This window comes from Microcebus murinus, chromosome 4 (genome assembly GCF_040939455.1).
Source record: "Microcebus murinus isolate Inina chromosome 4, M.murinus_Inina_mat1.0, whole genome shotgun sequence".
Lineage (NCBI taxonomy): Eukaryota > Metazoa > Chordata > Mammalia > Primates > Cheirogaleidae > Microcebus > Microcebus murinus.
In genome coordinates this window covers 60,582,876-60,596,621 of record NC_134107.1, presented here as the reverse complement: position 1 = coordinate 60,596,621, position 13,746 = coordinate 60,582,876, and the positions used below count along the sequence as shown (strand labels likewise).

The following is a 13,746-nucleotide window of genomic DNA, read 5'->3' as shown; positions in this document are numbered from 1 at the left end:
ACCAGGATGCAGGGTGGCCTCCGTGCTGCTGCCTATTATGAGGGACTGATTTTTAGCCTGGACTACTCCCACCCAGAAATGGAGTTTTCGCTCAGTTAAACCCAAAGGACTTTACCACTCAGTTCCCTTCAGGAATCACACAGGTGAAAAGAGAACCAGGTGAGAGCAGGGATGGGCAGAACGACAGTGCCCCCGAAACTGGCAGAGCAGAAAACCAATCTCAGAAAAGAGGATGGAGCAGGCAGGGGCATTTTCCTGTTATACTTTTAGAGGGAAGAAAATAGTCCTCAGCAAACTGTGAGAAAGATGCAGCACTTAAGCAGAACTTTGAGCACAGTCATTAGCAGAGTGAGAATCTCAGCAAATAATAATGAGCACCTTCACATATAATTTTTAAAGTCACAATTATAACAATTTTAAGTCAAAATTATGAAACAAGGCATTTTTGGTGAAATCCAGCCTCCATTCCTGCTCCCTCTGCCTGTTGCATTCCTTTAAAGGAACCATTTTCATTCATTTTAAATTTTTTCTTTCCATTTTTAATAAAGGCAAATATATATATTTACACATATATGCACATATATATGATATATAAATGTGGCTATATTACGAACTATATAGGTATATTTCCACTCTTTCTTAGAGAAATGGTAGCATACTATAGTACTGTTGTGCACTTTGATTTTTAAAACTTAGCAGTACAGAGAGATAAAATTTTCGTTTCTGATGGGAAAAATAACAGCATATTTGTACACTTCTGGGAATGATTCAGTAGCAAATTTGGTGGTGGAGGAGAGACAGAAGAACGGTTGGTGGAACTGGCTTTAGGTAGGAGCACAAAGAGTTCACCTGTGATTGTAGGCAGGAAGGTGGAAGGTGGGTGCAGAGGCCGGTCGGTGGGAGTTCCCACCTGCTGCTGGAGCGGCAAGGGGAAGACACATGGGTGGGTTGAGGGGAGAAGAGAAGGTGTGAAAAAGTCATCTAGCAGAGGTGAAAGAGCAGAGCAGGGACTTACAGGATGCATCTGACGGCAGCAAGTCCCACCTGAGTTAGGTTTGCTGTCTGAGGAGGCCTCTCACATTAAACTCAGAAGAGGCACACTTACGTCAGGAAAACACTTTAATAAAATTGATCTCATTTTTACCTCAGAGTGCAGTCATAACTTGTTTGAATAATGGTCCTAATTTTACTGATTCTCTCCAGTGCGGCTTTTCTTTTGTAAACCGAACATTGGGATAATTACATAAGCCAACTTGTTCTATAGGCAGCAATGATCTGATTTTTTTTTAAAAAAAAACTAATCATTTACCTGTTCTCACAAATGGCTACCTGAACTTCTTGGTAAAGAAAATTAAAACTGTTAGCTAAATGACATAAGGTCTCATTCAGATATTAAGTACGTATATCATAAGCTGATTATGTGCTATATTTTATACCTCCATGTGGCTGGGAGGGGGAGGAAGAAGAAAGATAAAAAGCTAAATTCTAAGATTGGAAAAGCTAGCTTAAAACACTTCTAAACTCAAATAAAATGTTGAGCTCTAAAACTAACTTCAATTATTACTTGCACATAGTGATACTTATGTAGTCATTTTGCAGTCATGAGACCCTACTTCCATTACAAGAATGATATTTATTTCTTCTGTCTTAATTTAATACATTAATTAATACATTACTACATTAATACATGTATTGATTAATGCATAATTAATTAATACATTAATTAATTGATGGTAAATAAAATACTAAATTCTTATGTTGTGCTTTCTGCTTATATTTCAAATAGCATGATTCAGTGTAATTCCTTTTATTCTTTCCTTATGTTTTCTTCAAAATATATTCCCAGAATTACCTTTCTCAACTTTATCTAGTTTCACTTTCACCTTTCAAAACTTTTATTTTTCTTAACTAGGTTTTTTTTTTGCTTCTAAGCAATTTATGTTTTAAATAAACTGTCCACTTGTTCTATGCTATCTTTAAAATGATAAAAGCTCTATCACTGAATGCTACGTCCACATATATATGTAAATTAAACAAAACACTTATAAATAACCAGTGGGTCAGAGAAGAAATAACGAGGGAAATTAGAAAATATTTTGAGATGAATGGAAACAAAAATACAACAAACCAAAATTTATGGGATGCAGCTAATGCAGTGCAGAGAGGGAAATTTATAGCTGCAAATCACCTGTATCACAAAGTAGAAAAATCTCAAATCAATAACCTAACTTTTTATCTTTAGAAATTAGAAAAGAAGAGCAAACTAAATTCAAATGAGCAGTGAGCATGAAATAATAGAGATTAGATCAGAAGTAAATGAAATAGAGAATAGAAAAACAATAGAGAAAAATCAACAAAACCAAAGTTGGTTATTTGAATGTATCAACAAAATTGGTAAACATTTAGCTAGACTGACCAAGAAAAGAAGGCTCCAATTACTAAAATTGGAAAACAAAAGGAGGATATCACTAACAACCATACAGAAGTAAATAAGAAATGTTAAAGGAAGAGACTACCAGTCAATGTCTGAAACAAAAGGCTGAATTTATCACTAGCTTAAGCATGGGAATGCTATGGTTTATGGCACAGTCTGTTTCTGAGCAGCACAGGGAGCTGGAGTTGTCATTGAACAATTAAATAGTTTTAAAACAAGTTCCGATAATTATTTATTACCGTGACTATAGAATTACCAGTTATTTCCAGAAGTATAAGAACTGTTTTATTCTCAGAGGTAATAAAATAAATCCTCTTTCATCCCATAATAATCTTAGAATGTTGGCTTTGTACAAAGAAATCTCAGCCAACAGTTTTACACTTCTATTTTGGTTCATTTTTTGAAGAAAAACAAAACAAAATAAAATAAAACTACAAGGAATCTAAATCTTGGTTTTTGTTTGTTTTCTCCTACTTACTGCAATTCTTTAAGCTGTTGCACTCCATGTGGGTTCTTTTGGCCCAAGAACCCAAGTCTTGTCATCAGTTTTATCCATGACATCCCAAAAGCCTTCAGTCCTTCTTCTGCTGCCAAAAGATGGCTTTCTAAGGCTTATTAAGGATCTCTGTAGTACCTGAGAAACAGAAAACAGAACAAAAAAATATCCATCTAACAGTATGGTAATCCTGTAAGATTCTTTGCCTTTAATTTAAGAGTGATTCATCTTCTCCCCCAGAAACATCTTCAGCATTTATCTTCATGGCCCTGAATCAAAGGGCCATGTGCACAAGTTTATCCCAAACCTCTCTTTGATAAGGAGGGAGTAGATCTGGGCACAAAGAAATGGCATATATAGTCTTCCTTGTTATTTGAAGAAACTCCCCAAACCATCTTCAGCTCCATCATGGAGTTCATTAGATCAGGAGAGGGATGCACCCTCCGTTGTATCATTTATTTGGTTTCCATCGTGTTCTGTACTCAGCTGCCAAGGACTTGGTAATCTTGAATCTGCAGTTGTAAATCTACAGTCCGTGGAGGGCTATTAAAGAAGTCTCTCCTGTAGGCTGAAAAGAGCCCCTCATGTGTGGTTTTTCCCCTGGTTCAGCAGAAGCATCAGGCCCTGGTGTAGCCGGGTCATCTCAGTCGTCACTGTGCCTCAGTGTTCTCAGTGCCTCTAGGTTTGAAGCTGGGGTAGTCTCTGCACATGCACACCCTATTCCATTTGCAAATGTGCTGACTGGCCCCGAAGTTCTACTTCTATGAATCTGTCCACCTCAGAGAAACACTTGGGCACATGTGCCCCAAAATACACGTTAAAGGGATATTAATTGCAATATGGTTCAGAATAGCAATAATTGGATACAACTGTAATGTCCATCTACAGATGAATTACTAGAAAAATGTCATATCCATCCTACAAAATACCAAATATCAGATAAAAAGAATGAAATAGATCAGATATAGAAAGATTCTAAGACTTACTATTAAGTTCAAATATTTTACACAATAAGTACGGAATGATTCAATTTATGATAAAAGAAAAACAAAGCCATACGCATGCACACACACATACACTCTTAGAAAAGTGGAATAAACACACCAAGTCAGTAATAATGATTTCCTCTGGGGCAAGGAGGGAAAATATGGGGAAGCATTGGTACGAGGAGAACTTTCACTTTTTACTCAATAAAGCTCTCTATTGATTAAAATGTTTTACAATGAGGATCTATCCATTGTGAAATTTTAAAAATTGTTTAAATTTCATATGTATTAGTGAGAGTGACAGAATCTGAAACAGACAGCACTGGAGCCAAAGGGTGAGGCAGGAAGGATCTGTGACTCTTGACTACGTCCCACCTGGGGCTGGCACAGACTTCCACCCCCACGCTCTTTCCACAAAACCTTTGCAAGTCCTCACTGGCAACAGCAGTAGTATAGCACCTTCAGGCGACAGGGCTTTCCTACTTCAGTTCAATAAAATAGTATCTCTCACTTATTGAATGCTTGATAAGCAACAGGACCCTTGCTAAGCGCCTGAGCCTGCCCAGTGTCCCCTGAGAGAGGGGGTGCTGTTATGCCCTTTCTACAGATGAGGACATGAAGGCCCGGTGAGATTAAGGGATCTGTCCAAGGTGATATTACTGGGAAGAACTCAGGTCTCAGCCATTAGATGATAAGCTGCTGAGTCACTGAACCAGAATTGGAGATTGGGTACAAATTCCAGCTCTGCCACCAGCACTCATATGACTTTGGGCAAGTCATTTCACTTTTCTAGATCTTAATTTCCTCAAAGGTAAAGTAGTGAGAACACCCCTGACTCTGCCTGTCTTCCCTGGGTGCTGTGAGGACCAGATAGGGAAACAGGAATAGAACTGCTCCACTGGAGGCAAAGTTCTGGGACCCGTGAGGGTTGTTAACGATGCTGTTTTCACTATCAGCGAAGCCCAGGGCCAAGTCCCCCACTGCACCCTAGGAAGTTGTTCCTGTGGTCCCTTAGGAAAGCCAACCCGAGGGAGATGGCCCCAGCAGGCCTGGCTGCAGGGGGGAGCTGGAGGGTTTAATGGGCCACAGCTCAGCTCCTGGCTCTCCCACCAAGGCCAAATGTGACAACGCCACAGAAGGCACCAAGGTGGACAAGGCTTGGCAGGTGAGCTGGGCTGGGGATGGAGTGTCCAGAATGGGCAAAGGCTGGAGTGGGGAGACAGGCTTGGGGAGGCCAGGGGCATGTAGAGCCATAACAAGAAGCCAGAGCACACACACCTGATGTGTGAACGTCAGGGTGCCAGGATCCACGTCAGCTGTGCACACGCGGTCTGTGTGACTGTGGACCAGAAACCTGCAGACCTGGAGGCATGTGTGGTCACAAGCAGGATGCTGATGATCATGGAAGAGAGCTTCTCCTGAGGAGGCAAAGCCTAGGACAGCAAGAGAAATGGAATATTTAGTGAGACACGCATCAATCTGTAAGAGTCACAGATGAGGGAACTGCGGTTCAGACAGGGAAAGTGCAGGTGGTGGGGCCAGGATGGAAACCCAGGTCTTTCTAACTCCAAAGTTAATGGACATAAATTCTGTGCTTCACACACATCCTGCTCCTTTTCTATGGGAACAGTGCAGGGTGGTGGGATATCACGAGTTAATTGCATGGATTTGGGGGTTATTATAGTGAGGTGTAATGACATAAATAATGACTGTGAAGAGTCAAGCATGCAACAGGAGCTTAATAAATGGGAGAGTGCTTGTTCTCCCTCCTTAGAGGCTTGGGCTGTGAGACATCCATCTCCGAACCCCTCACTCAGCCAAACACAGAGCTGATGCTCAAAAATGTTTATTGAGGTGAAAGATGTCATTTCTCCCAAAGCTCTCATTTTATAGATGGGAAAACTGAGGCTCAGAGACCTGCAGTCACAGCAAGAAAGAGTGGCAGAGCTGGTCCAGGAGCCAGGACTCTGGGTTGCCAGGTGGGTCTCAGTCCCTTGAAGCAGGCTGCCTCCAGGAATAGCCTCTGATCTCACCCCTTACCTGTCGTGGATGAGGGCCTGGCCTTCTCTGACCCTCAGTTTCTTCATTAGTTGTAGGGGTGCAACCCCTCGCTAGCAGGGCTATGTGATGGGAGGAAATGAGATACAGAGAGTGGAGGTTGGACATTGGGGTGATTGGTTTTTCTGTTCTTCTTTCTCCCAGACTGGCACCATAATTGTCACGGAGATAATCCCAGCGGGGAGGGTCCTCCCAAGGAAATGGTTCCCTAAATAATACTTTCAGTGCCTGGAAGCACTGGAAACACACCTGTAACATGTAATCCAAACTATAATCACTTAATGTCAACCACCAAGTAAATTTAAAGAAGTCCAGCGTTTTCTGATTTCTGCCAGGATGCTACATCAACACTTCTTAAAAATATCAAGTATGCAATTCTTTCAAAAATGGTATTTGATGCTCCTACCTAGCTGGTGCCCCAAGCACACGCTTCGTGTGTCTGTTGCATAGGCCTGCCCGGCCAAACAGCAGTTTGAGGGCAGGGAAGTGCGTCAGTGCCTTGGAGGTGAGGGGTGAGCACAAAAACCTCAACTGATCAGTCTGTCCTTGGCCCCAAGTAGGTGCGGGAGCCTGGGCTCAAGGTGAGTTGATAACCCAGCCCTGCCAACAGTCTGTTCTACCACCACTTGCTGTGTGGCCTTGGGAAAATCAAAGCCCATTTCTGAGCCTCCCTTGTCTGTCCCAATCTTTATAATAAAGAGATTGACTAAATCTATTTAATCACTAATGGCTCCTTCATTTTTATTTTATGATTCCTCAGCAAAACAAGGCAAGGTAGAAAAGCTGCATTCTCGAGCACCAAGCACCAAACTCCTGGGAAGCGCAGTGGTGCATTATTAAATAGAAACAATCAGACCCCATTACTGCCCTGAAAGTGCTCCTGGTGTGGCGAAGCCATAGACATATAAATAGACAGGGACGAGCCAGCATGATTATATATCCAGTTTACTATTATACCTATCCAATGAGTTCTTAATTGCAAATATTGGATATTTCAGTTTTAGAATGTTTAATTCTTTTTTAAATAGATTCCAATTTTCTATTGAAACTGCTATTTTTAAAATTCATTTTGTCAACATTTTTCTCTATTTTCTTTAATGTATAAACATAATTACAGTAAAGTTCTTGTTTGCTAACTCAGGAACTAGATCATCTTTATGTCAACTTTTATCGCATATTTTCCCTCTTGGTTTTAGCTACCCTCCTCACCCTTCCCACTTCCTCCCCATATGCAGACACATGGCCTCAATTTTTGTAAAAGGTCTTGAGGGGAAGACCATGTGTGTTTGAGGCAAACCCTCTCCCTATAGTCTCTTAAGCTTCACAGATCATGGGAGATGTTATCTTGTCTTTTAGAAGCTTTCAGACCAGCTCTCCAGCCTCCTTTGCATAGCCCCAGAATTCAGAAGATGTCCCATGGGGAAAACCTGCTATTCACTGAGAGTGCCTCCAATTTCTGATCTGTTTTGTAAGCCCTTTTTGACTGCCAAAAGCCTTACTGATTTCTCTTTCTCTCATCCATGACCCACTTCCTGATCCAAGCTAAAGCCACATCATGATCCCCAAATAAAATATTCCCAGAGATGAAAAGAGCTGATCATTGTTAGCTCACTTTGGAGGGCCCCCATCCCCCAGAGTTTCACTTCATCTCATCCTTATTGAACCCATGTTTCTCCAGTTTGTTTCAAAATATGATTTGTGTAATTTATCCATGTTTTCCTAGTTGTTGCAATGGAAATGTGGGCTACTGTGACCTATTACATCCTGTGCAGGAGCAGAAGTCCGGACACCTAGCTTAAATGGAGTCAAGAAGAACCACTACTGAAGGCATACAAGAAAGAAAGAAGCTTAGTAAATATGTGAGCAGCAGCATATTACAGAAAATCTTGGAGAAAGCAGCCCCTCCAAAACAACATGGTGGAACTTTGAGTGAGTGCAAAAGTAGAGGACTTAAATTAAGAGATCTGACGTCAACCCAAATCACAAAGCGTGGAACCTAAGAAGAGGACCAGAAGAAGTCTTTCCAAAGCATTTTCACAATTATAATTCAATAATGAACTGTTTAGTTCTGATATTCCTGGTAAAATGAAAATTCTAGGAAGACAGGAACTTTTCCTGTCTTCTATACTTTCAACACTTTATCACCTACACCAAGCATCAAGACATCCATTTGGCAGGTTATTACTAATTAATATTTGACAAATCTGGGGATCAAATGGTAAAAGTTAATACCACAGCCCACCGTCAGTCCTCTAGAGTTGATTGTAAGTAATTGTGCTTATATTAACTGTAAGGTAAACATTATAGAATTATCACTGCAGGATCCTTTGTTTCTATGGTTTCCAGATGTTCCCAGTGTCCAGATGATCCAGCTGCCCATCTCCCAGAAATCTAGCTCTATCTCACTATGGAGGCCACAACCTGTAATGGATCAGTGGATGGCTCGCCCATCTTCTACCTAGTGGGCATCCCCTCTCTGCCGGAGTCCTTCTTCCTCCCTGTGTTTTTTATTTTCCTCCTCTTCTATCTTCTCATCCTTATGGGTAATGCCCTGATCCTGGTGGCTGTGGTGGCTGAGCCCAGCCTCCACAAGCCCATGTACTTCTTCCTGATCAACCTCTCCACCTTGGACATCCTTTTCACCACAACTACTGTCCCCAAGATGCTGTCCCTATTCTTGCTTGGGGACCATTTCCTCACCTTTCCTTCCTTCTTATTGCAGATGTATCTTTTCCAAAGTTTTACATGCTCTGAAGCCTTCATCCTGGTGGTCATGGCCTATGACCGCTATGTGGCTATTTGCCGCCCACTGCACTACCCTGTCCACATGACGCCACAGACCAATGCTATGCTGGCGGCCAGTGCCTGGTTCACCGCCCTCCTCCTGCCCATCCCAGCAGTAGTAAAGACCTCCCAGATGGCATATAACAGCATTGCCTACATCTACCACTGCTTCTGTGATCATCTGGCTCTGGTCCAGTCCTCCTGCTCTGACACCACCCCCCAGACTCTCATGGGCTTCTGCATTGCCATGGTGGTGTCCTTCCTCCCCCTTCTCCTGGTGCTCCTCTCCTACGCTCGCATCCTGGCCTCGGTGCTTCGCATCAGCTCCCGAGAAGGACGGTCCAAAGCCTTCTCCACCTGCAGCTCCCACCTCCTGGTGGTGGGCACCTACTACTCATCCATTGCCATCGCCTATGTGGCCTACAGAGCTGACCTGCCCCTCGACTTCCACATCATGGGCAATGTAGCATATGCTATTCTCACACCAATCCTCAACCCCCTCATTTACACCCTGAGAAACAAGGATGTAAAGGCCGCCATTACCAAAATCACATGTCTCAAGAACCCAGGCTGTGACAGGGGCATTTGACCTTTAATTCAGCTAATCCTGTTCCCAGGACACCAAATAACAGTACTTAGAACAGAGTAGGGTCTCAATACCTATTGGCAAATGAATAAATTAATGGATATAGAATGGTAAAAGAAAATTTAGTTGAGCAGAGAGTTCCAAAAGTGGTTCTCATATATTTTGGTCCAAGGCTTTCCCATTGTGCAATGGGATAATGCTAATCTTTATAGGAATCTTAAGTTGTTGTATAAAGATTTCACTACTTAGTTCAAGAAACTTTACCAAAATTTTAAAAAATCTGCACAGCAAAATATCTTTTTAAATAAGGTCAAAAGACCAAAGACACATCACAGAGAAAAGGCAAATATTCATAATATGTAAAAAGAGAGCTCTTAAAAAATTTAGAAGACTAAAATTCTAACATTTCAATATAAAAACAGGCAAAATATATGAGTAGACAGATAATAAATGGAATGGTCTTTAATCAATGAAAAGGTCTACTATATAAATGCAATTAATACAAATACAAATTAAAACTATGCTGAAATGCCCTTTTTCACTTAATCAGATTAGCAAAAATCCAATATTTTGACATGCACATGGAAAAACAGAACTCATAACTTGCTCATGAGAATGCAAATCAGTAAACACTACCACAACATCTACCAAAAGTACCTATGCATTTACCCTTTGACCCAGCAATCTCACTTCTAGGATCTATCCCAAAGACTCACTGTCAATCATTCATTAGGCTACTCATTCACCACTATATAAGGGGACTGGTTGAATAAACTATAAAAATGTACAACATATAAAGTGAGGGAGCTCTCGGTATACCAATATGCTGTCATCTCTAGGATATGTATTGAGTGAATAAAGCAAGCTGCAGAAGAATGTTTTTGTAAAAAAGGAGGTAATTTGCTTAAAATTTTGGAAAAAAAATGTAAACTAATAAAGATGTTTATAAGAAGAAGGAGGAACAGGAATGGATGCAAGACAAACGTAAAGGTACATTCTGACTTTTGATGTCTGTAAATGTTTATATATTTATAGTTAAAAGAAATCACAAAGAAAAAAACCCCACAATTCCCTGAATTTAAAATAAACAGAAGCACTTGACCCTGGTGTCTCTCAAGTTAGTTGCATGACCATGCTCTGTAAGTGATGTTAAAACAGTATTTTGACTACACATCCTGAGAGAGATTTATTATAGAACAAGAAAAAAATCACATTTAAACTGCCTTGAGGAGTTTTAAAAATATATGTATTATAGTTTTACTTCCTTAATATAGATTGGATATACATTACATATTTCTATAAGCAAAGCCATTTTTAGCATTTTATTTTGACATGATTTTATATTTACATAGCATTTCAAAAATAATAGAGTCCCATATACATTTCATCCAACTTCCTCTAATGCTGACATCTTAGGTAATCATGATATATTAATCGAAAGAAATTAACATGGGTAAAATACATACTATGAATTAAATGAGAGTTTATTCAAATTTCTCCAGTTTTTCCACTAATGTTTTTTTTCCATTCCAGGATACTACATCATTTTATTGTCATGTCTCCTTCGCTGCCTGATGGTTTCTTGGTCTTTCCTTGTCTTTCATGAACTTGACACTTTTGAAGAGTTAATAGTAAACTTAAGTGCATATTACTAAGTGAAATAAGCCAATCTGAAAAGGCTACTGTATGATTTCAAGTATACAACCCTTTGAAAAGGGCAAAACTATTAATATAAAGGCAGTAAAGAGATCAGTAGCTGCCAGTGTTTAGGGGGGCGGGAGGGTTGCATGGGCAGAGTACAGATTTTTAGGATGGTTGAAATTATTCTGTGTGATACTTTAACTGTGGATACATCCTATTGTATATTTGTTAAAACCTATAGATTACAACACCAAGAACAAACTCTAATGTAAACTATGGACTTTGGGTGATAATGATTTGTCAATGTAGGTTTGATTGTAACAAATGTACCACTCTGATAGTGAATGTCATTCTAATAGGTATGTAGGGGTACTTCATTATGCTTGTAATTTAATTTAATTATATTTCTCTGTGACTAATGATGCTGACTATATCTTTCATGTGCTCATTTTCCATCTATATATTTTCTTTGGTGAAGTCTGTTCAGATCTTTTGCCTGTTTTTTATTTGAGTTGTTTTCATACTGTTGAGTTTCAAGAGTTCTTTATATATTCCAGGTGCAAGTCCTTTATCAGATATGTAAATATGCAAATAGTTTCTCCCAGTCAGTGACTGGTCTTTGCATTCTCTTACAGTGTCTTTCACAGAACAAAGGTTTTTAATTTTGATAAAGTCGAACTTCTCAATTTTTCCTTTTTGGATCATACAGTCCTCAAACAGTAAGACTTCCATTTTCTAATTAGGTGCTATTCTCCCATCCTGCAAAGTGGGAAGTGCTGTCAGGTAAAAAACTGGGGTCCTGTGGAAGCCATCTCACGTGCTTCCCTTACCTCAAGGGGAGCACTCCTGCAAGGCCTGCCGTGGATCACTCTCTGAAGCCATTAAACAGTTGTTTTACATACCTTGTCCCGCGTTTATGGTTGTTTTGGGCAGAGGTTTAGTTCCAAACAAGCTACTCTTTCATAGCCAAAACTTAAAAGTATCCTTTGAATTTTTGAGGCAACATACATGATAAGAGAATTACAGCACACCCCCCTAGGATTTTAGAGAAAACCTATGTTTTTCCTGCAGATAACTATTTTCCTTTTTTAATAAATAGTTCCTGGCCCTGGTGCACACTGAATGCTTAACCAGGGGAACACTACATGAATGAGCCCCAAGCTGCTGCTTATGAATTGAGTTTTAATTCAAACAAACAAAATATAAAATTAGATGTGTATAGAAACATCCCATCTTCAAGTGGAATCATAAATGTTATTATATTAGGCTCAAGTAGGTCCTGGAGGTGCGAGTTGTGTGAGCAGGTAGCTGAGACTTCCACAACAATCAGTCTTGCTGCGTTGGCACCTTTCCATCAGCTCTTACATATGGCCGCCTCACAGGCAACTCCCTATAACCAATTCCCCCAGGAAGAAAAACATTCAGGCTTGGTTTACAAATATTTCTTCAAAATATGCTGGGTCCACCCGAAAGTGGACTGCCGCTGCGTTACAGCCCCATTCGGGAGGACCATGACGGACCTCCAACAAGGTAAATCCTGTTAGCAGGAAGAACCTTTGGCAGTGCATTTGGTTTTTCACCTCGTAAGTTCACATCACCTGGAAAGTGAAATGTAAAGAGGTATAGATCTAGGCCGGGCGTGGTGGCTCACTCCTGTAATCCTAGCACTCTGGGAGGCCAAGGTGGGAGGATCGCTCAAGGTCAGGAGTTCGAAACCAGCATGAGCAAGAACAAGACCCCGTCTCTACTAAAAAAATAGAAAGAAATTAATTGGCCAACTAAAAACATATGGGAAAAAAACAGGGGGCGGAGCAAGATGGCGGACGAATAACACCGCCAGACAGAGGGTCTCTGCAGAAAAGACAGATTCTAGCAGAAATTAGAGGAAAGAAGCAAGAAGACGAGCATACAGCGGACAAGGGCCAGAAGGAGGGGTACCTGAGACCCCGGGAGACTCCACGGGAGGAGGCTGCGGAGGAGAACTGGAGGCTGAGACCACCGGAGCAGCCGGAGACCAGCGGCAAGGGTAGGTGGAATTGCTGTTTCCCCTCCCCTGCATTCGGGACTGCTGGTGGGCTCCCCAGCGGGTGGAGAGACCTGAGGACACCAGCCCAGAGACCGCCGCCGCCGCCAGCCAGCAGTGAGCCTGTAGCAGACGTGGCACCAGGTTCCCAACTTCCTCCGGGCACCTCCGTGTGCACAGACCCGAGCCGCGTGGCAGGCGCCATATTGCCTCCTCCTCCCCTTTGCTGACCCTACCCGTGGCTGCCAAGAGAGACAATACAGCCACCAGCCAGAGGCACCTCCAGGGAACGGGACCTTCCCTTTTGGGACCCTACAGCTCACTCAGGGGAACTCAGACTGTGAGCTCCCTACCCGACCGCCTTCCCAGGTGCTGCTGGCACCGTGTTCCCAGGAGAACGGTGCTGACTCAGAGGCTGAGAGACATAGACCCAGCTTGGGCTCCCTGTGGGTGAATTGGGACCAGAAATCCTCTCCCTGGTGGGGATACAGTTTGAACTCTGGGACTCAGAGGTCGGACCTGCAGACCAGATCCCCTACACCCAGGGCTAGCATTGCCTGGGGCACAGAAGGGTTATACGTGAACAGCCTACTGAGGTGTGTGTGCCTCCAGGGGCGGATCGGCGTCCTAGAGGGCAACCCTCCTCCCAGGAGGAGGCCGTGTGCCCAACCCAGGTGGCGTTCCTGTGCAGGGAACCTCCCCGCCGGCATCACAGTCCGGGGAGGCCTGGTGGCTTGT

General features: G+C 41.9%; 1 protein-coding gene across 1 annotated transcript; it reads left to right on the top strand.

Moving 5' to 3' along the window:
* Window positions 1-5,016: 5,016 nt before the first annotated feature.
* On the top strand, window positions 5,017-9,404 carry LOC105860378 (olfactory receptor 2AT4). The gene is made up of 2 exons (XM_012745099.2): window positions 5,017-5,081; window positions 7,747-9,404. Exon 2 carries the CDS (start codon window positions 8,382-8,384, stop codon window positions 9,345-9,347), a length of 966 nt encoding a protein of 321 aa, XP_012600553.2. The 5' UTR covers window positions 5,017-5,081; window positions 7,747-8,381; the 3' UTR covers window positions 9,348-9,404.
* The last annotated feature ends 4,342 nt before the right edge of the window (window positions 9,405-13,746 follow it).

Excerpts from the sequence above, each read along its gene's own strand:
- LOC105860378 (XM_012745099.2), top strand. The coding sequence starts at position 8,382 with ATGGAGGCCACAACCTGTAATGGATCAGTGGATGGCTCGCCCATCTTC.